Raw genomic sequence first — 24779 nt, 5'->3', positions numbered from 1 at the left:
AATGATGTAAAAATTACAAATTTTACAGGGTAATACCGTCTCATCACAAACCAGAATTAATGGGATATTTTGATGTCAGATGTTCATAACAAAGGAGTTTTCCTCGGAAATACCGAGGGCGAAAAAAAAGTCATTTTCGAGGTTGCGCCGCCTAGACAAATCATTGCTTTCAAAAACACTATTTATTTAAAAAAAAAAATAAGATCTATGATTTGTGGTTTTTTCTATAGATAGAAAAGATGATGCTAACTAAATGTTTTGAAATTCATTACTATGCCTAAAGTGGTTTTAATTTTATTGCGCCAGTCCACGAACTTTTTGATAACCCCTCGTAGCTGGTATTTCCTATAAATTTCATTAAGAGGTGGTGTACAGTATTGCCGAGAATCGTAACAACAACTGTATTTTTTAATTTTACAGGTATTAAGAAATAATTTAAATTCAAAACAACGTGGCGTATCCTTAAATCATTAATCAACAATGCTCAAAGAAGAAGTCAGATATTTGCCTATCAGAATATCGTACAATATTGAAATCAACCATTCTTACCCCATCCAATTAAAAGGTGTGGAAAAATGTTATTTCTTTTCTGAAAATACCATGGGTTACAACAAATCATCCATACTAGGAGAGAGAGAGAGAGAGAGATATACGAGAGAGAGAGAGAGAGAGAGAGAGAGAGAGAGGGAGGAAGATGGTCGTTATATAATATGCCAAACTTTTTATTTGCTATAATATAAGAAAGCTGACTTCAGTATTTTCCTAACTTCCTACAAATGTCTAAATGATAGATAACATCGATTTCCATATGATGAAAGGACTTTATTTTTCTGCTTTACATTTGAGAAAGTGGGCGGGCCTATAAATAAAACACCAGTCATATTCTTTGTGGGATTTCGCAGCTGTATTTCAGTCAGATTCATCAGTGTCATCACTCAACACTTCACAATTTCGGTTGAAGTGTATACTTTCAAGCATGGTTTGCGATAAACTAAAATGTAGAGTTTCCTTTTTTATCAACTATTTTGTCAATAGCTTGCCTCATTTAAAAAAATTGTATGTAGAGCATGTTATTGCGTAACGAATCAACTGAGAGACGTAAACCACATATACTAGTGACATGGTTATAATGCTGCATATCAAAGTTGACGATTGAAAAAATGACGTAATCACGTTTTGCGACTAAGTTACCGTTTTGAAGGTTTTTTTTTTATCTATCATTTCTCAAATGCTAGTATCATTTTTCTTTGAAAAATCCCCCTGACGTTAAATCATATAATGACTGATTGATTCTCAAAAAATTACTGGTGTTTCCAGGTGGTTTATAATTTTGTCCAAGTCGGAATTCGTCTATTTTACCAGAACTCTTACTTTTATCAGTCTTTAATTACGGAATTGTCCACAGATTTTCCCTTTCTTTCCTGATTCAAAGAGGTGGATGAAACTGGTTTGCAGGGGAAGCTCCCTCTTCCATGGCACTTGATCCCACCTCTGATATCTTAGAGGCCTGTGTTTGCTCAGCTCCGCTCCAAAATGTGTATTTGTTTGATTGTTGTTTGAATACTGTTCATTACCTCCATATATTTCATTCCCCATTTTCAGTCTTCTCAATTTTGCAGATATCTTGACAATTACACGATTTTTAATGTGTTGCTTACTGGGACACTGGTGTCCCCATTAACAATAATGGCATCATATTAAGCAATAAATACGTTACATGATGAGAATGTTCTAACTCAGAAAATACAACATACATGTATGTATAAAATTATAGTCCTAAAATTAAGACAAATTTAAAAAATTAAAAATCAAGTACTATACTTACATGTAAGGTAATTACGTTTTCATTATAATTCTTTTTTAATTGCCATTTTTGCCACTGTAAATCAAAGTAAATATTTGCTTTCTTTTGGATAGAATTTGAGAGATAAAAATCTCAGAAAAGTACTACAGAGTCCATGTAAATGATCAAGAAATGAAAAATATAATAATATATTAATTATCAAATTATAAATATACTATTTATAGTAAAGATTCACGTTATACCATACCAGCTACCATAAATATAAATGCCCATTTTCCGTGAAAAATGACTTTGGATTGAGTCAGATAAATTGTTGGGGGTATATGATGAACAGGCTATTGTGTAGTTTTACAGAAACATATACATAACACATCCCAACGCGAATTATTTATTATTTATGAAAAGCGAATTTTGCCATGACAACACATTTCTTCTATGTCAGTTTGTTTTGACAAACCTTCCCGTTGTTATGTCTAAAAACCTTATGTTACATGCATGACGCATGTCATACAAAAACACATAGTACATGATTATAATGTCCTTAATATTACTGACCGAGTTTTGGATCTGTGTTTCAGTGATCTCCCCTGCCTGATGTTTAGCGCTGATAGAAAATATATGTTCCATCAAAAGTGAAGCGATGGATCTCAGGCAATACGCAATGAACAAATTTAAATGTAGAGATGTTATCTTTGATCTTGGTCTTTTAGAACCTATACTAAAATAAGATTTTAAAAAAAATTTATTAGTATTTTTTTCTTATAATACAATAAACAAAATTTAAAGTATATACTTGTATGTTCATAACATTTTTAACAAATAAATAGAAATAAATGATTGCTCTTTCACACGCGCAATTAATTTTACTTGCCCCGTTTAAAATTCGCACTGTCATATTTTCTTTGTTTCATTTTTTTCTCAGCTTTGTCGTACGTGTTTACATGTATGTGGCAAAATCAATTCTACCTGTTATTCTATTGCAATTTTTAAGGCCATTGAATTAATCCACTTCATATTTTCACAGAAAAAAATAAATATTTTCACAGTGCTCTGCATTCATTAAATCTTCAAAAAATAAAATTTGATAAATAAAATAAAAACTTGTAAAATGAATTCCATATTCAGCTAGAAATTATTGAATACCCTCTTACATTGTTTTCATTTTTTCCCGTAACGCTTATAAATCAATACGACTTTAATTATCAAATTTCGAGGACTTGCAAATTTGAAAAATAAAATAAAATTTATTTGAATAAAAATCCTAATTTTACCGTACTCGACAATATATTTTGCATCTTTATTGTGCAAAATTGTTTGCACAATGTCCGTAATTCCTGAAATATTTAAGAAACTAGAGGTACTGTGAGCAACGAGCTCACTAAATGATACCCCACCTCCCGTATGATTATAATGACAAAGTCATTGTTTTGCTATTGGAGGCCCAAAATAAGTGTTAGGTCAAAAAGTGAAAATAGGGGGTTCACAATGGCATTATGTAATTAAAAAATCCGTGAAAGTATCATTAAATTTTAATCCCTGGTAAAGGAGGAGATACGAATAAGAGATGGATACCCTTCAATATTATAGAAAAAATGGCAGTGTCAATGTTTTGCTCTGGAAAACTCAAAATAAAATGGACTCAAAAAGTAAAATGTGAGGTCACAATGGTACTATAAAAGAAAGAAACTGTGAAATTCTCATTAAATTTCATTCAGTGGTATAAGAGGAGTTGCGGATAAGAGATGGAAACACCAAAGCGTAACAGACAGACGGACGGACATCCTGATTACTAATATACCCTACCACTTTTCAACCAGGAGCATAATAAGGTTTCATTTTAAAACATCTTTCGGGATATAAATACGGGTTGGTCACGAGATCAAATTCCATAAAGCCCGAAGGGCTTTAGTTATTACTTATATTTAGATTCGTGACTTATTCATACTTTATAGTTGCCTGGACTTTTAACGGACGCAATGCTTTAATTTTCAAACCCAATGGCATGTATGTAATCCACTGAGAGCACGTCGACCTTTTACGACCTTTTACAACGTCACTGAGAAATAACGTCGAACGTTTATGACGTTCAAAGAACCTGTATTTATACGGTTAGAGATACGCATTGCTTTCAGTATAATGTAATATAAAGGAAAACATTTTCAAATGTAAATATTCACCTGTATCTGTGTCTAAGCAGCATAATTACTGCAATGATTAGGGATATAATTGAAAGCGCATAACCTGCCATCGAGATAGTCTGTATATAATTTAGGTTTTTCTAAAACGAAAAAAAAAAATATTTAGATTTTAAGATGTGCAACATGACTCAGCATATATAAAAGACATTATGCATTGGCATCTTAATTAAACATAACTTACGATTAATTCTTACATCTCTCTCTCTCTCTCTCTCTCTCTCTCTCTCTCTCTCTCTCTCTCTCTCTCTCTCTCTCTCTACGAATTATAAATATCCCTAAAACACTAATTCTTGCAAGCTCATTTAATAAATCTATAAAATGTTAACATGACACTTTTTAAACTTAACTATCTACGGATTTTTCTGTATGCCAGATCACGGCTAGGAGCCCCAGTGGAATTAATCAGTCTAAAGTATGCATTCTCCTCCATGGCTCTTGAAGTGCCATCTGTTTTCAAAGGCCATGTTGGTTCCGCTTATATTTTTTTTACATAGTTTCAATGGGCTTTTTAAATTTGATCATCATTTGCTATCTATAAAAATTATTTTATATTATATAAAAATAAATATGATCTATAAAAAATGACACTCAATACATTAAGCTTAATTTAAAATAATTTTTGCACGTTGTAGGCTAGGCTGAAGCTACCAGAAACTAGATTTCGTGATAGAAAAAGGCATAATGCCTTTATGCACCTTTCTGTCGTATGGATACTTTGAATAAAAGTAAGAAAAACTGTACCATTAGTTCAATCAAACATCGATTTTTGGGCTGTTGAAAAATATTATATGCCTCCTTTATAAGTGTCAAGTAGAAAATTTATTAGCTTACTTTTAGTAAGTTTTGACTGGCTTCACTTTGTATACAGTTAGTGAAGTTAGTCCAACTTCTGTTGGTATGTGGATTCTGGTACCATGTACCATCATTGGTGCAGGTCTTTTTGGCAAAACCTATAATGCAAAGATTCATATTTTTATCATAATATTTTAACTCACCTCCTCCAAATCTCAAGCAAAAACCCGAACTTATAAGAAACCCTAAAATGATTAATATTGTTATGAACTTGGGAAAGCATCTATTATAATATGTATTTTGTTGTGATTTTTCTTTAAACCAACACAGAGTACACAACAAGAAACTGAAGCCTTCAAAAGATCTTGCTTAAGATTTGGAGGAGGTGAGTTATTGAAATGTGCATTTATTAATAAATCAAAAAAGGATGCTATCTTACATGACCTTTCAAGTATTTCTGATACGTCAAGATTATAAACTGAGAACAAACGTTTAAAGGAGTATTTAACTTTGAATTCACCACTTTTTTGTTCTTGGATGTTATAAACTTTTTCTAATATTTTGATAAAATAAAAATCAAATAATCTAAATTAAAATTTTACTTTTGAATTTTTTTTTCTTCGTTTATGGTCTTATGGGCCTCACCACTGACATGCAATTAAATTGTAGGATTCTAATTGTTTGATATTTAATTCTTTAATCATAAATTATTTAATATGCTGATTTTTGATCAGTTGCTAAAGGAACTCTTTTTACATGTAATAGGAAATACATTTTTAGATCTGGACTAACCATTGATGAGGAACCTGTCTATGTAACTAGGACATGGTGCAGAAACAGTGGTTCCGGGTTTGGCAGATCTCCAACACATAATATGATCCCAGATAGGTGGACATAGTAGATCTGTAAAATAAAAAGTTAATGAATCTACTAACATCAATCATCATATGACCCCAAACAGGTGGACAAAAGAGATCTGATTTTAAAAAAATCAACTAAATTTCTCAACTGTCATGTTAAATTTTAAATTTACCGGGTGGCAGTAAATACAAAATTTACAACATGACACTACAGTCATCAATCTGTGTATATAAACCAAAATAGAAGGACATCTTTTAAAAATGTCAACACAGTATTTACTGATATCAATCTTATAATAGATCTGTAGAAAAACGTCAAGTAAATTTATCTACTGAAATTAGATAAGGATTTTATGTTTGATATGCTTAAAAATTAATGTATTTTAAACTACGAAAACGTATTACAACAACAAAGAAATGAAAACAATAAAGATATAATTTAAGTTTAATAATAAGCTGTTAAAAGTCCATACGAAAAAAAATATTTTATTTTATATGAACAGGGAAAAGAGTGTACGTAAATTTAAATACAAAAAAAAAACCATAACATAGAAAATAACATGTATCACAAAGTTATAAATATTTTGAGTTATTGAATTATTTGTTATCCATTCGTTCTATTTAGCAGTCCATTCATTATATCCTAGTTCTATTTCAACTGAGACGACCTTGATTAAATTACATTTTTAACGCTTAATTCATTTGAAAAATCAATTCACATTTCTTGACCCATGGTATAAAACATTAAAGCTGTATAGACATCCTTTCTGCATTATGTGTAGTATACTTTAAAATGTATTTACAAAAATACGACATTTAGAAATATCGGTATGACATTTGTTGCAGTATTCAACATTAATATATAGAATTTTTTTAAAGCAAATATACATGCTTTATATTTTGAAATATATACCCCCACCCACCCACCCCCATTGAAGTACAGACAAACAATTTAATATAAGGAACAAAATTCATTTAGCAATAGAACTGCAAAGAAAAATCATATTCTTAATCAACTTAAAGTAATCCCAATTAAATTTTCACCAAATCTCTTGTAAAGAGAAATCAAGCAAATAGAAGAAAAAAAAACAATTTTGAAAAGGGAATTTTCAAAATCATATTTAAGTGTCAGTGTTTTCATTTATTGGGCCTCCCTTAATAATGATTTTACATCCCAACAAACATTTATTTTGTCAAGAAACTTCTGTATATACGATTTACCTACGAAATAACTTCACCACGAACCAAACAAAAACTAACAAATCTTTGCTCGCCCATAAACATTGACCCCCCACGAATTAAGGTAGTCCGATTCTCAGGTTTATAAAATTAGCAGTTAAGTTATCAAAAATACTTTATTAAAAGTATCTCTGTAATTATTGGATAAATTTTAAAATTTGTTTTTTTTTATTTCAAGATATTTTTTTGTTTGAAAGTTAAAGATTAAAAAAAATCATATTATATAGAGGAAAATTGTCAAATTTTTTCAATATTAAAAATAAATAATAAAAGGCGAATTATAATATCAGCAATGCATTTTCCTAACTGCAAATTGATCAACAAAATTAATATATTTTTAGGTTAAAAAACGATAGGTATTAATGATAATGCATTCAAAATTATGTCATGATTGTTTTTGCAGTATACTTTTTTGGTATTTTTTTCTTCTAATTCCTTCATATATTCTATAATACATAGCGTCAAAGGTTTTTGCTATCATTGCAAGACACCACAAATCACTTATCGTTTCATATCATGCTAATAAGCATTGGTACATATGTATATAAGGCTGGATTCAATAAATCTTTTATAAGACCTTTTCTAAGACTTCCAAAAACTTTTAATCTTATAAAGATGAATAAAATGAAAAGTGTTGCATGAAAAATTTTCATTTTTAAGCTTCATTTTGATGCATTTCAAATTAAATATTAAATTTTGGAGTTATCCTTCCTGTCTGAGGATCGGATATCCTTAAGATGATTCTACAGTATAAGAAATAATAAAAACGAACTTGTCTTACCTTCAGTTGGTCCATGTTTTTGAATCGTTGCATTACAAATCTCTTTTGCTTCTTTCATACCATTTATTTGATCATCTAATGATACTTTATATTCCTAAGATATAAATGATATCTTTAATTATTATTATTTATGGTCAGTGTAGCATCCTTACATGTATATTATTGGATTTTTCTGTTGATTAATTTTAAAATTTGTTTTGTTTTTATTTCAAGATAAATAATATATTCTTTTTTTAATTTGAATTGAGTACTTTTGGATGAAATGAAATTAAAAAAAATCAAAATGGAGGTTAATTTAAACTAGAATTGATATGCATCGGTCAATCAAGTTTTTTCAATAGTTAAAAATAAATAATACATCAGACATATTTTTAATTATACATATCATCAAATAAGCATAATTTTCCTTTACTTTTTTCAAATTTACCTACATGCCAAATATAATATGCATTTTTCTAATTATGACTAAATTTATATTGTATATAAATTTTATTGTTCATTAAAAGAAAATCAAGGATATTAATGATAATGCTATTCAAAATTATTTATTTCCCAAAAATTATTTTTGCAGTATAATTTCTTGTATAATTGCATTACCTTTGATTTTAAAATTATTATCACACATTTCTTGTATTTCGAAGGATTTAAAAATAAGTAAATAGTTATCTTACCTTTCTTTCCATTATGGTGGACATATTGAACACACTTAAATATCCAATAAATTTCAGTTTAATTGGGCTTGTTCGATAGAGACTCATTTTATAACCATGAATATTACAGCACTGGATGACAAAATTGTCAAAATATTATAACGATCAGCTGCAACTGTTGGTGTTAAGCTATTGTTTTGACATGCCACTGTCAAAATCCTGACCTTTTAAAGTTCAGTCTCCCCCGGTATTGTTTGCTGGGAACAATAGTGAACTGCAAAACAACTTGTTAAAACCCTTCTCCAAGCCATGGGGCTTATTCATTACCAGTCAGTACATGTAACCATGTTACAAGAACATGTAGCTGTAAATACTAAAAAAAACCCTGCTGAAATGTAGACAATACGAAAAGTATTCAAGCTCTAAAAAGCCATTAAAACAATATATATCGCGGGAGCAGATTAAACACAGACCTCCCAAAACATCACAGGCAGAATCAGATGCCATGGAATAGTAAGTATTCTCTGTCGATCGCTTACACCTGACGTGTACTTCTTGTCCTGATCGATTAAATTCCGTAAAAATTTCATTTAGTTAATAATGGCTTGATGAGTATGCAAACATTTAACTTGATGATAGATTGTATTTACAGATAAGGTCTTTGTATAGACCACACATGGAGAACTTGTGAAATGATGATTTCAGGGAAGACTGCTTATATCCTTGTGTCATCAATTTTTGGTCAATAGCTTGTTTTGACAAATTGTTATTCAAGGAAACTCCACACAATATCAAGTTCATAAACTATTTAAAGATAGCTTTAAATTTCCAAAACTATGTCTTTTTACTGAGTATACATGTACAGTTGTTCAAGAAATCCTTTCTATGCTCTACTAATGTGTAAGGGTAAGACAAAGGAGAAGTCTAAACCCAAATTGCAAAAGACACACCCTTGTCTACTGACATATACCGGTAAGTTGTTTTTTAGATATATTATAGTCAGCATTTTGTAATTCAAATGGTCATTAAATTGACATTAGAAGCCAATTTAAAGTACATGTAGTATCCGGTCGTATTTTGACTTACGATTCTTCATAGGCCTTTTTTCTAAACCAAAATTTTCAGAATTTTTAAGCTTTTTTTTAATATAGTGATTTATCACTGTATTTTCTTTGTCTACAAGTCTACAATCTTTACTCTCGTGTCTCTCTGTAAACGTTTGAAATTGATTAGAAAACAGATGTAAACCCTAAAATCTTTTGCAAAGTATTTGTTTTGCTTAAAAAAGTGAGTCTTCTGTTAATCTAGAAATTATCGCATGCTGTCTGGTAAAGTCCAAGGATTAGTTTTCATCTGTTTCACTCATGGACAGCACAATGAAATTAATGACAATAAGAGCAGTGCACTTATATACTCAGCATTGAATCCTCCGGATCGGACACATTTGTCATAACAAACATTCAACAACATTGTGATCCCATGTCCGATTTCCCAATTTCCGAAACAATGCAAAACAAAAAACGTCTGATTTTTAATCTTGTACCTCTGTAAAATTGTGAAATTACTTCCCTATAAAGTCTAGATTTGATATTGCATTTTCAATATTTATCCATATTTTCAACTGCATTCAATGTACATTGCAAAAATTGTCATAACATGGAATTCCGATTCATGTTTAAATACTTACGAGTTTAAAATTAAAATAAAATTTTTGATTTTTTGAGTAGGTCAATAGAATGATATACAATTCAAGGAAATAATATTCAAAAGGCCCGACGAGGGAGATGATTTTTGTACCAAATATGTTTCTTAAATCGTCGTTTTGACTGATAAAAGTTCAACATACATGTGTATTATTGATTTATGAAATAATTCAATCATTAAATAACATAAACTTGCATTGCTTCTTGAATGTTATTGACTGTTCTTGACTGGGGACTCTTTATTTAAGACGATGACTATAATCTAAGAACCAGAAGTTTTAATAAACTAGAGAAATTCAACTCGTCTATAGTCATTTTTTTACCAATCTGGTGAAGCTGCATCTATTTGACTAACTGTTCATCCATCTCTCTTTATCTCTATCTGTCTATCCCTCTGTTTGTCAGTTTGTCCCACCTGGTATTCTACACCTTTTTTCTAAACACTTGAAGATATTTACCTGATATTTGGTACGAGTTTAGCTGATTTTACCGTAATGGGTTATTTAACTTATTTTGTTTGCCTGTTAGTTTGTCCCATCTGGTTTACCACCTGATTTCTTGCATAAATCAAGCTGGTTTTTGGTACAAGTTTGACGTAATTGGTGATAGACCAGGTTTGCATTTTATTCTGTCAATGACTTTTTGGACACAATTATGGAATATTTACTTTTAAATGAACTAGATTAGATCCAGTTTTGAAAATGCAATATTCTTAAGAATGCATGTATAAGAAGGATATACTCTTATCACCTGCATTTGTAGTTAATGTCTCTCAGTTCATTCAATATTTTAAAGCACGCTCTTTGTTAATGGCTTTTCTTTGTTATACTTCTATTGTAAAACATTTTTACTTATGTACATTTATTCATTTAATTAAAAATGAGGCTTTTCACAATTGAATGGAAGAATAATGAGAGACATTTAAAATGCTTTTATTATAATTTATTCACAACCGAAAGCTTAAAAGGGCAAGAAGTTTCATTCTGAATAGTAAAGGTTCAAGAAACGAACCGTAGAGATAGCTTTTTGCCATATCTCAGTGTGTATTCTTTCCAATAAAAGTTTACAATCCAACACAAATGATGAGCTAAAGATTATATGTTTTTGTGTACACGTATGTACATTCCAAATACATGTACAATGACATAATTTTAAGCCAGCTTGCAGTCAACGTCAAGTTGAATTTCATGATTAAAATCAAAATGGACACAAGGTTGTTGTATGTAATAAGAAAACGATAATCACGTTTTTCTCAGTCCGATGATCATAACTTCACAAACCGAGAGATATCGTGACGAGATACCGTCCCAGGCTGATACGGCGACAACTTTTCCAAAATAACACCCACTGCAGACAATTGTGGCATTAGTTCCAGGTTCCGCTGGACCCTCAAAATACCCACAATGAGAACCATCTACCCAAATATTTATCTTCGATAAGGCAAAACCTGAAAGAAGAACTGATTAATGATTCGTAATAAGATATTAACAATGTTAAACGTATAAATCTGAATAAAAATTCCAAACTCCTATTAGAAGTTCTTTATTCGGCGTTTAATATTTTTTTTTGGACGAAAAGCTAAATTAAGCCACCAAATTTATAATTTTTAAACCATGAATTGTTGATTTGTTTATTTGTTGTTTTTTACGTCTTTCTTGACAATTGTTTTGCTCATATATGGAGACGTCACCAATTGCCGGTGAAGACCTGAAAAGTCCTATACTCGACACCAAAGGCCATTAGGGATCTTTTTTGACAGCACCTAGTGCGACACGGGACCTCGGTTTATACGGTCTCATCCAAAGGACGGGTCTCTACGTTCCACAGTGCGATTCGAACCCGCGACGTAAGGATCAACTCCTTACTCCTCCACTCATGAGCATGCGCTCTAACTACATGTACATATACTGCGACACACGAGCGACACCTTAAGATATTACTGCACAGTGGAATTTAAGAATTAAATATGTATACATGTATATTTAAACATATAAATATACAATAAAGCAACTAGGCAAACGGGTTTTACCATGACTAATTCCAACATCTCCACGACTTAGTAAAACGACATGGTCGACATAGTGTTCCTGTTTTAAATCTATAAATAGCTGTGGAGCCCATTCGAGGTTGGTTTGTGCACAGCGATGGTCACTTCCTGCCTCAGGCCATACCCCATCAATAGCTTGATGAGCAGCAGAGTATTCATCAAAGGTACTAGTCAGGGAGGCCACCTTCCAGAGAGCAACATTTCCAAATCTGGCTACTTAGGAAAAATGAAAAGAATTTAAGTTTTATTAATTTGAAACCTTTAAAGAATTCTTTGCATTTATTCCTTCCCTAACTGCTGGCAAAAATTAAATGCCGAGTTAAGATAAAATTTTACATGTATGCCGCTGCATACTAAATAACCTCAATTATTTTGCAGTATTTTAAATAGTGTTAGCTACCTTATACTGGCTTTTGAAATGATTTCATTATATAAAGCAAAATACTCATCTTTAGCCATAGAACACAACCGGATTTTTTGAGTTAACAAAGTACTATTTTGCTCGAAGCATCATATTTTTATTTCAAAATCAAAATATAAAGCATAAAAATATCGTTTAGTAATTATAAATCACTGATGATGATTTTTTTTTTCTGCATTAAAAAATATTATCGTGGACGTCACCCCATATCCACAGATATTCGACTTTTAGATTTAATATGTTTAACAGTGTTTAATGACGTTTATAAAAATAAAACTGCACTGTCTAGTTATAGTTATAGAACTTGTGTAAATTTCGTGAGTCAGTAACATTACGGAAATCACCCATTTATCCTAACCGTGCTAACAAATATACACATACCTATGTCCGCAAGACCAGTTAGCCTTGGTCTATACACACGTGCGATGGAGTTGTCAAAATTTCGGACTCCCGCTCACAGAGAAGTTACGATGGCAGACAGAACTTTTTTTCATAATTAATCACATGAATACAAATTCTGATTCATAAAAATTAAACGATTGTCAGTTTAGAAATCCCCCGGCCAGTTCGGGTTTTGTTACACATTTCATACGTACTCTCCCTATGTGTAGTTTGTCTACACACGTGCAGGAATCAGCTCAGGCATTCAAAATTCCGTCATTTAACATTCTACACACAGAATGTTTTTTTTTTCCTCTTAAAGGAAACTTTATGATAATTAACGAACAATTAACATGATTTTACTACAGTTGTTGATATAGTATAATCAATTCATCAGTGAAAAAATATCATATTACCGAAGAATGACCTAGATATTCTCTGTTATCAAACATGTTAAAAAAAAAGCTGAGGAGGGAGCGAGCGTAGGAATATCAACATTTTTTATTTGCATTTAGGGGGGAAAGTTATCTTTGGAGGAAAAATTAACATTAATTTTGGTTTCTTTTACGTATGATATACACAACATTATTTTTATCATGAACAATTATATTGTATCTACTTATTAATGATGGAACTATTTTCGTCGGAACGATTTGTGTGAGTCGCCGCTGAATACAGTAATATATCTTGCATTAATAGTATGCACTGATCGAATATATTAAAAACTACTGAAGACAATGCGTATCTATAACTGTATAAATACAGGTACGGGGTCAAGAGGTCATAGATGTGCGTATGGATAAATGTTCCACGTAATTTCTCAGTGACGTCATAAAGGGTCGACGCGCGTTCAGTGGATTAGATACATACCGTTGGGTTTGAAAAATAACGCCTTTCACTCGTTAAAAGTCACAATCAGGCAAATAAAGTATGAATTAGTCACAAATGTAAATATAAGTAATAAGGTATCATTTTAAAACATCTATCGGGCTATAAATACGGGTTGGTACGAGATTAAATTCATGTAATCTCGTGACCAACCCGTATTTATATCCCGATAGAGGTTTAAAATAATACCTTATTTCTTAAGTATCGTCAGATATTTTTAGGAAACAAAATTCGATATGAATGACCTTATCTTGTGAGCACACTTTATCCATGTCCCTTAATACGAGGGGTGTGGCTTGTAGAGTGGGATAAGGCTCCGCTTTAAACACGCACTGTAATTTCTCTCTATTATAAATAACTGATAAACATTTACTATTCAAATTACAACAGTCTAAACACATCTGGTATCCAACTGGTTCAAATATATCAAGAATTCCAGTATTATTAAGTATATCCCCAGTATTCTTAGAGAAATTAACACACATTCTGTGCGAAATATTGTATCCAAGACCGACAAATAAAACAAGCATTTGGAAACTTAAAACCGTATTCCTCATTTTGTTAAATTAAATCAAAATAACTTTTAAGAAGATAAAACAATATATATCCTAATATTTCTAGACCAGTGAATATTATACAGCTTCTTGATCAATGAAAATAATAGATTGTTTTCTGAAATTTATTGATGAAGTACTTGGCTGAATGCACTGCATTATATATAAAATCTTTAAAGTGAGAGCTTTCATGTTTGACGAAAGAGATAATAAGAAACACATTAAATCTACTCACCATAAATTTTTAACTCATAAACTTAGAATTCAGTAATAAGATTTTCAAGCTGAGTGAACAAATTATCAAATACATTATATGTCATTCTTTATGTTTATTTCTGCGACAGATCGATTGACAATGATTTTTTTTTTTCATATTGAGAAGAAATTTTAATCTTGAAAAAAAATTTCATTGAATTATCAAAAAAAACAAAACTTTTTCTATACATAAAAGTATGTTTAACATGGACAATATATCAATTGATCAAGAAAATTGGTCCATTAGACCATGTATTTCAGTCTCTTAGAATAGATTGTATCTTCATGTGAAAATTACTATATTTGAAAGGGCAAAAATTACTTTTAGGATTTGACAATTTCCTCTTTTTTCATTTTATAAATGGTAACTTATTTCATTCTACTGTAAATTCAATAAAATCTTGAAACTTTCAAAAGATTAAATGCTTGTTCAATTTTGAATGCAAAAATGCAATTAAAGAGTAAAAAAGTATTGAAATCCCCTTTGCTGTTTTATTAAATACTTTAGTAAATTATGCAAAATTATTTCAAATTGAAACACTTGTTTAAATTTCTCAAACCTATGAAAACAATATGGGAATAATTATCAGTATTCAAACTCAAAGGTCCGTTCAATACAAATAACAGAATAAAGTTTTATACGATCTTGAAAACAGCAGAGGTGGGATCTGGCCTGGGGGTAATAAAATTTGACTAGCTCACTTCTCCGTCTTTCTTTTTTCCGCTATATATCTGCCTTTGGGAAAAGTGAAACTGAGATCAAAAGTGAGCTGCAGCTGGTCTAAGTTTTATGTCCAACAGGTGCCATGTAGGAATAAGCATCCCTTGTTGAACGGTCATATCACTGTGTGCTCCTACATGTACATTGTGCATTGTAGTCATAATCAGGCAAATGGATAATGGTCTGACGATTGGTCTGAAAAACGCATATTAGCATTCGCCTTATATTAATGATATAATCCATAAGACACATACATTGTAGCATCGAATACATTTTAAGTCAACGTCAATTATTTATGTTCATTTAACGTTAATTTTATGTAAAAGTGGAAAATTGAACCTTGAAATCATAACTATGTTGATTTTATGAATGAAATGGGTTGGCGTGTAAACTATTTGAGTGGTGTTCATTTTATGGTTAGTGTTTCCTTCTGAATTTGTCTTTTGAATGGACAGGATGGAACACGTGTAGGTTTAATTATCATTTACTATCCTGAAATGTCACGTGCAATTTGTAATAAAATTATACGAGGGTTGACCAAAAAGTTCCCGAACCAATTGAAAGACTTCCAAAAAAGAAATGATATAGGGTTTCAGTGTTAAAAATGTCCTCTCCGATTTTAATGCACATCTGCAACCATTCTGCTCATGCGCGGATCACGTGATGTATGCTGTCACGTGACATGCTCTTTAGCGTTCTGTCACAGAAGCTTAATTTTTTTTCTGACTCTTATATTTCTTACCATGCAAGTTATTTTTTGCAACAAAACAGTGCTTTTGTCACAAATGGCCAAATCTTGGCAGTGGTATGTGTGGATAATTACATCCTTTTCCAGAATGATGAGCATAGTGACCATCAAAACCCAAGTCCTCCAAGTCCTTGAGCGTCGTTTATTTCATGTGGATAAAGTATGGATGCCTTCTCTTTATCATATTTGATATGTTTGGAGTCTAAAGTAAACGATGTTTTAGAAATTTGATGATTATATTATTCACGATATTCATCTATTTTACTAACTGTAAGTTGGCGATCTTTCATATCAAACTGCTTAACAAAGACACGTCTCTCTCCCAGTTTGCTTTCACTGGACAATAGATCTAACATAAGATTTTAACATCTCCCTTCCTTCACTTAAACAATTAATCCAATTAATGACAACACTTCTGGCAAGTTTTTTGTCTTCATAGACAGTGTAAAAATTATAATAAACTTCTACAAAGGAATTTCTATGATATACGTTTAACTTTACATCCGTTTGTTTCTCGAATGTGACTGAGTCAACCAATTTTTTGTCACAAGTGAATTATCTTATGACGTCATTTTCACATTGTGACGTCACAAACACGGAGCAAAACGCTATATTACAATTGCTATTTATAGAACATGTGTATGACTGTATGTGAATTTCATTTTCATCTGAATCGTGGTTTTGTAAATATAGAGATAGTTCGCCAACCTTTTTATCACCCCTCGTATTAGAATGAAAAATATGACCAAGAAAAAAATGAAGACTACGTTTACTATAGGGTTTTTTTAAAGGGAAGCAAGGAAAGTGACGATAGGTAAATAATAGACAGAATTTACTAGAATGAATATATTGCAATGTACATTTGGGATTGTATTCTCTTCTAGTTTTTGGACGGGAATAAATTAAAACAATCAGGGCAAAACCAAATATTCAAACTTCCGAAAGAGATCTTCTGAAGAGGGATATCATGAAATATTCATCTTTTGTTGATTTACAACAAATGATATTATATACAGACAATGCAATTTCTTTGTTCATATAGTGTATCTTATTAAAACGACTGACATATGCATTATTTTGCAATTTTCATTCTTTTCTCAAAAAGGATAAATATCAAATGATATGTTAAAAAAAAACAACAACAGATGATTAAATCTATTTTGCTACATTCCCGGATCACAAATAGCTATTTTTGTAAGGATTATTCATTTTTTGGTACGTCATTTTTATTTTTCCATAACGGATTTATTTGGTAAACATTAATAAATATATATTCATCCTTTCAAATGAATTGTTCTTTTGATATGATAATTAATTGATTTAGTGATAGTAATAATAATAATAAAGTGAAACGGTTTAGAGTTATCTCCCTTTTGTTTCAATGCTTTAATCAATAAATAATTGTAAATAATATAATTAACTGGTTATATGATTAAATGGTTTTACAACAAAGGATATTATATAAATAAAAATACGACAAAAACATAACTTTGGTTAAGATGAGCAAAGTATGCTCGGAAATTTACGGAAACGTATTCCTGCACTTATAATCATTGACATAAAGATCATATAAGTAGGCAGATGGTCAGTGATGTCGGTGTATTACGATTAAAACCAAGTTGGTGACAGAAGCAGTTAGGTTAGCAACAATTTGTTTGTCAGAAGACTGATACTAACAAGCGTACAACTAAAAGTATGGAAGTTGTAGACTATAGGTCAAAGTGTTTGAAGCCAATTGATAGTAGTATTACCAGTTGACGGGTAATACCAAGTGGTGTTTATATAGCCAAGGGGCTATAGTATAACCAAGTGGCATCTGCTTAGCCTAGTGGCAGGTATTGACAAGTGGCTTGGAGAAGGCAAGCCAAGTGACCTGAGTATAGTCGGTTGTGTAGCCAAGTGGCGACGATATAGCCAAGTGGCAGGAATCTGTTTGTACATGTAGTTTAATTTACACTAGGCAAGTGTACCCTATATTTGTATATTTTGCTTCAACTTGACACTAGGCAAGTGTCGTGCGTATTTGTATATATTGCATTTCTTATAATCTGTATATTTTGCATTCCATATTGTCCTTATAAGACTTGGGCATAACCAAGTACGATCCCAAGTAGATCGCTCGGGTCCCGCACGTTACAAAAGGAAGAAATGTATTGGGAAGAAATGAATCATCAAAATAATGTTTATTGAAATACGAGTCATACAAGGATGTGGAAACTTTTATTGTTTCATCTTTTAACTTCTACAAAGAAATTTTTAAAAAAATCCCAATTTTACTCGATGACTATTTTAATGAATTACATTCAACTGTAAAAAAAAATTACTATAAAAACTGGATTTAATTGAAAATAAACAAATCGTTTAAAGAATTATTTTCAGCTAAAATAAATCCTACAGGAGGTCATTTCCCAACCTAAAAATTACGCGCCGATATGAGTTGTGTAGAAAAAAAGGAAGTTAAAACGTATTCATTTGAATTCTAATTTTTTACTTAGAAAGATGAATGATTGAATCTTGAAAAACCCAATATGATTGCATCTATTTTGCTTCAATTTCAGATTATCAGATAGCTTATTTTGTAAGGGTTGTACTTCTTTGGTAACGTCGCTTTTATTTTTCAGACCGGATTTATTTGCTAAACATAAATTTTATTAATAAGTACCTGTACATCCTTTTTAAATCAGCTTGCTGTTAGATATGAATATACGTTACACTATTTAAAAAAAGATAAAATATTTCAAAATTTTATTTAAAATGATGTTTCGAACATGTCCGACTAATATATCTCATGTTTGTTTTTCATTTATGTAGAGAACAAGAAATAAGGTATCATTTATTGAGTTTTATTGGGATGTAAAACGGGTTGGTCACGTAATCAAATCCCATAAAGCCCTATATTTCTTTCATTTACATTTAGTGACTGATTTATTATAAATAGAAAGGTTTTCAAGTTTTCAATCCATAAAGAATTTTTTTTTATTCAAAACTCAACTGTATAATTTAAATGTGTTGAACACGTTGATCACTTATGAAGTCACTATGAAATTACGTAGATGGCTTATGACTAAACAGTAGATTTATGGTCACACGAAGAACGTGTTTTACACAGGTGTAAAAACGCCTTGTTCAAATAGTGTTATATAAGGGCAAACATTTGCAAATGTAAATATATAGCAATAAAATATGCCAATTCTTTCAAATTACAACTAATTGTTCTTTTGAGATAATGATTTATTGATATACAATGAGAAAAGCAGGCTTAGAGGTTCCGGTTGCAGTAATGATTTTGGATTTTGAAGAAATATTACCGTAGATTCCTTGTTTTCGTTATGACTTATTATCGCGAAATGACCCTTAAATTTTCAAATCGCAAGAACAATAATTCGCGAGTTGACGGTCAATCAAGAGATTCAACATGAATTTCAGCCCCATAAAAGTAAAAAATAGTAAGTCTATTTTGCAAGTGATGCTTCTCGTGACATTACTAAAAAATAATTCCTCGCGTAAGAATCCTTAGTAATCCAAGCACAGATATGCAGTTATTCAATACATTGTGTTGAATTAAAACATCACAACAGGTAAAGTTACAGTATCATTTTATTCTATAAATGCAGATTGTAAAATTAGTCAGCGATTTTCAGTAGGAAAAACCATGGTGAATAGTGCAAAGTGTATATTATAAGTATCAAACAAACAAAAACAACCCTGGTGGGTATTTTAGATTTAAGAAATAAATTCTTATGAATTTCCTTTTTCTTTTTATAGCTTAAAAAAATAAATCTTCAAAATAGTGTTGATTGAGTAACAAGTCATACTAGAATTTGAAACTTTTATTTATTTCAATACAAATTAAAAATTTCCATGATACATGTACTAACTTTTCTATGAATAAAATTAAACTTTACTTAAGAAAACTTTCAACATACAGGATTCGATTTGTAATTAATTAGTAAAGACGCTAAAAAAAGATTTGTTGGCAGCTAAACTAAATCCTGGAGAACATTTCCCGACCATTAAAATAACTCGCCGATTTGATTGTATAGAAGAAGGGATGTTAAGAAGGAAGCAAAGATACATTTAAAAAGGGAATCTCTGTTAGTTTAAAAGCAGCTATTTCATAATAAACTAAAGATACTTTCGAGAATTTCAATGTTTTAATAGATATTGAAAGTTAGATTAAGAGGAAATGTTCTGCATAAAAAGTGTATCAAACAAGTGTATATCAGAAAACTCAAGTTTAATCGATTTCTCTCTAATCAACGTGGAAAGAGGAAAATATAAATAGGTTCGTTAATTTTCCATTGTTTTTAGATTTCGTTTTATTTTACAGTACCTTATTAAATAATAATACTGTATGCATTGTGTAAAAGTACTTTTTAAAGGCAATTTATATGGCCTTATTGTTCATTTTTCCATACTTTGCTTGGTAATTGCTTATATTGGCACGTGAATGTGGGTCCTCAAGATTTAAGTAGGAAATATCAAATGAACCTTTGATATCAACATTGACAGAACGAAACGTACACTTTTCCTATTGGCCTTTTTAAGTGTTAAGCCAAATGGATAATAAAAGTTTTCGCTAAGTAGGAAAATATGACTCATAGAAAAATACAAAACTCTTAGCTACCAATAACGGTTTAACATCCTTCTTCATTTCGTGGCAAGTATTTTTGGGCAAAATTATCGATTACGTAGAAATGTTGAGTAACTAAAAGATAAAAATTTTTCAAGTCATGTTTCTCTTTAAACTTTTGAAGGAAGTAAATAAAAAAAGTTGCATTGAGTATATCTTTTTTTTCTTGAATATGAATTTTCAGATGTATATTTGAGATTAGATAGGTCAGCCTTAACAAACATATCCTTGTAAAGTAATGCATTTAATTTCTTTGATTTTGTTTATGCTGAAAATCGAGCATAAAATATATTTTATATCAAAAATACACGAAATATTCTGAAGATAAGTACTGCAGTTTTAATTATTTATATGCCTGCTTGAAAAGCAAGGAGTATTTAGTGATTGTGTCTATTTATAAAAACCGAGGCCATCATGACGCCTATAGCCAGGGTAATGCTTTCAGCAAGCCCTGCTAAAAATCTTTTTTAGCTCACCTGAGCCGAAGGCACAAGTTAGCTTTTCTGATCACATTTTGTCCGTCGTCCGTCCGTCCGTCTGTCCGTCTGTCTGTCTGTCCGTCCGTCTGTAAACTTTTCACATTTTCGACTTCTTCTCAAGAACCAATGGGCCAATTTCAACCAAACTTAGTACAAAGCATCCTTGGAAGAAGGGGAGTTTAAATTTTTAAAATGAAGGACCAAGTCCCATTACAAGGGGAGAAAATCAAGAAAAGACAAAAATAGGGTGGGGTCATTAAAAAATCTTCTTCTCAAGAACCACTGGGCCAGGAAAGCTGACACTTATGTGGAAGCATCCTTAGGTAGTGTAGATATTCAAGTGTTAAAATCGTGACCCCCGGGGTTTGGGCGGGGCCACAATAGGGAATCCAATTTTTACATAGAAATATATATGTTCAAGTGTTAAAATCATGACCCCCGGGAGAAGGGTGGGCCACAATAGGGAATCCAAGTTTTACATAGTAATATATATAGAACAAATCTTTAAAAATCTTCTCAAGAACCACTGGGCCTGGAAAGCTGAAACTTGTGTGGAAGCATCCTTGGGTAGTGTAGATATTCAAGTGTTAAAATCATGACCCCCGGGGGTAGGGCGGGACCACAATAGGGAATCCAAGTTTTACATAGAAATATATATAACAAATCTTTAAAAATCTTCTTCTCGAGAACCACTGAGCCAGTAAAGCTGAAACTTACGTGGAAGCATCCTTAGGTAGTGTAGATATTGATTTGTTAAAATCATGAACCCCGGGTGTAGGGCGGGGCCAGAATAGGGAATCCAAGTTTTACATAGAAATATGTAGAACAAATTTTTAAAAACCCTCTTCTCGAGAACCACTGAGTCAGTTAAGCTGAAACTTACGTGGAAGCATCCTTGGGTAGTGTAGATATTAAATTGTTAAAATTATTACCCCCGGGGTTAGGGCAGGGCCACAATAGGGAATCCAAGTTTTACATAAAAATATATAGAACAAATCATTAAAAATCTTCTCAAGAACCACTGGGCCAGGAAAGCTGAAACATTTTTGGTAGCATCCTTGGGTATTGTAGATATTAAATTGTTAAAATCATGACCCCCCGGGGGTAGGGCGGGGCCACAATAGGGAATCCAGGTTTTACATAAAAATACATAGAACAAATCTTCTTCTCAAGCACCACTGGGCCAGAAAAGCTGAAACTTATGTGGAAGCATCCTGGGGTTGTGTAGATTCTAAAGTTTTAAAATCATAAAATGGAAGGGGGTATTGGGGCATGATAGGTTTAGCAAGAGGGGGAATCTGGTAAAGAGAGGGTGTTATGTAGATTATATAGTGAAAATGCATAAATTCTTTAAAAATCCTATAGATCATATTGTGATAGTGCATTATATCTTTAAAAATCTTCTTCTCTGTTCCTAGGTACAAACAAAATAACTATTAAGTACATAGTTATGATAACCAGGATTGGCCCTTTAAAAATTGTGAATCCCAAGGCGCCTGGATTAGGAGTTCTGGTGTTAGGGCGGGTCTCTCTTCATTATAGAGTGAAAATGCTTAAAATAATTCTTAAAATAATAATAATTGAAAATCTTCTCTTTTATTGATTATTAAAAAAACAAACTTAGTATTTATATTAAAAATTGAGCAAGAGTGTTTCTGCCAAATTTGTTAATTTCATGGCCCCTGGATCATGTGATCTGGTGTACAAGGGGGTTTATTGACTGATTATGTAGCATAAAAAAAACTAATTCTTTGAAAATATTCTCCTCTAACCATGTATTTGAACAAACTAAGTACATAGTTTTTATGACTAAGACTGCCTCTTCCAAAATTGTGAATTTCATGGCGCCTGGGTCATGTGTTCTAGGGATAGGGCGGGGCTCCACTGATTATTTAATAAAAGTACATGAATTCTTTGAAAGAAGTAAGCAAATTATGTATTTTTTCTGCAACAGCTGCGGCTTTAATTTCCGTATCAACATCTAATGAAAAAAATTATTGTGTAAGTTTTCTCAGAAGCCTGTATGATTGACACATTTTGTCAAATTGTACCTTGGCCCATTTTATTGTCTAAAATCAAATTTTTCTAATGTATCAACTGGATGGATATGATGTAATACATGTACATCAGCTCACTTTTTATTGTCAAAGTCCCTGATTAAAAAAAACAAAACTTTAAGACATTCTTTTGTTGATATTTATGTCTTTAATTAATCATACGAAGTACATTGATATATGTAAAATATTGAATGTATTATTGATCTTTACTTCATGGTTCATTGATGGAAGAGACCATTGCTTAATTAAAAACTCTTTCATACATGTACAAACCGGTCAAAATATATACTAGTTATGATTATCATTAGAAATAAGGGAGAAAATATTCATTTGATGTGGATATATAATTATTTGTAGATTTTTGAAGAAATAGTATCAATAGATGAATAAATGTTAAAAAAAATTCCGGTCTATACATATATGAGGATAAATTAATATCTTTCATACAATTACGTTTATATGTGTCCTTTGCAATTTTATCAAACAAATACCACTTTCAGGTATACAACGCTTTAAATTAAAACAGAAACATTTAGAAACCTATATTACCATGTGCTCATTTCTCTGTAATTGCTGTTTAACACATTCTATTCTAAAATCTGTAGCTTCTTTTATTTTGTGATATGGTTCCTGTCTGAGCGATTTTTCAAAAGACTCTAAAGCCCCGTGTAAGTCTCCAACGATATGCTGACAGATGCCTAGTATCTGCCAGGAAATGGCTCTGGTGTATAAAGGAACATATGTCTCGTCATCATAGAGCAGCAGTGTCCGTAGGTCTGTCAGTGACTGTAAGCACTGAGATCTATCACCCAGTCTATACTGAGATAATACTGACAACATCTCTACCACAACAAACGGTGGTATTTGTAGGTTTGGCATTCCACGTTCTTGACTCACATTTTGTTCTAAACACAATTCTTCAATATAGGGAATACTTTCCAATAAAATCACAACACGCACCCATGCTATCTTCATTCTTCGAGACACCGGCAGATTACCTCATTGTACCTTTGTCTATCAACATTTTCATTATACATAATAAAGTCCTGTGACAGTCTTTGTTTAGTGATACAAGTGATATATAATGTCTTATCATATCTCCCTGTTCTATAGTAATACAATGCCAGATACAGTAAATCAGATACATTACCTATTCTTGCTGCCATTTTCAATATGCCACAAATTATTGAATATAAGTTATAGATATTTTTATGCGTGCACAATGAAGCACTCTTTGTCATTATGAAGGCTAAACTAACAAGAGTTTGAGCAGTACAGTACTGTAATGTTAATAATTGGTATGGTGAGATTGATAACCAAATTAGTTTGCTAATTGTTTTGAAATAAAGATAAGAGTCCCGATTATGTTTCACATAAAAATATATATATATATATATATATATATACAGATATCTAAATCTGCAATATTTCTGAATCCTCCCTCAGTAGGAGATAACACAAATGACGGGCTACTGAGGGGTGGTTTAAGGATTGATCTGAGAGTCGGACTCAGCAGTAAACAGGACACGCCCATTCTGTAATACTGATCAAGCTGTTGTAAAAGAGAG

General features: G+C 31.4%; 3 protein-coding genes across 3 annotated transcripts in view; all 3 read right to left on the bottom strand.

Moving 5' to 3' along the window:
- Nucleotides 1-24779, bottom strand: part of LOC134244086 (glucagon-like peptide 1 receptor) — a 98647-nt gene that overhangs the window by 2869 nt on the left and 70999 nt on the right. The window lies entirely within an intron of this gene.
- LOC134244088 (cerebellin-1-like) overlaps nt 1-24779 on the bottom strand; it is an 86016-nt gene that overhangs the window by 19485 nt on the left and 41752 nt on the right. The window lies entirely within an intron of this gene.
- On the bottom strand, nt 1319-8431 carry LOC134244090 (parathyroid hormone/parathyroid hormone-related peptide receptor-like). The gene is made up of 6 exons (XM_062726365.1): nt 8346-8431; nt 7675-7768; nt 5587-5697; nt 4834-4952; nt 3982-4082; nt 1319-2522 (listed from the first exon to the last, which is right to left on the bottom strand). The coding sequence occupies exons 1-6, from the start codon at nt 8367-8369 to the stop codon at nt 2243-2245; spliced, it is 729 nt and encodes a 242-aa protein (XP_062582349.1). The 5' UTR covers nt 8370-8431; the 3' UTR covers nt 1319-2242.

Source organism: Saccostrea cucullata, unplaced genomic scaffold (genome assembly GCF_032062105.1).
Source record: "Saccostrea cucullata isolate Sc308-1 unplaced genomic scaffold, CSIRO_AGI_Scuc_v1 ctg769, whole genome shotgun sequence".
In the NCBI taxonomy this organism is placed as follows: Eukaryota; Metazoa; Mollusca; class Bivalvia; order Ostreida; family Ostreidae; genus Saccostrea; species Saccostrea cuccullata.
Note: the sequence above shows the minus strand (reverse complement) of the source record. Positions and strands in the feature narration are given on the sequence as shown.

What these genes read in the sequence shown, in the direction of transcription:
- LOC134244090 (XM_062726365.1), bottom strand. Translation starts at nt 8,369, where the DNA reads ATGTCCACCATAATGGAAAGAAAG. An exon ending in AAAACATGGACCAACTGAAG is followed by an intron (nt 5,698 to 7,674) that starts GTAAGACAAGTT and finishes TTTATTTTACAG; the next exon opens with ATCTACTATGTCCACCTATC. An exon ending in CCAGTCAAAACTTACTAAAA is followed by an intron (nt 4,083 to 4,833) that starts GTAAGCTAATAA and finishes TTTTCGTTTTAG; the next exon opens with AAAAACCTAAATTATATACA.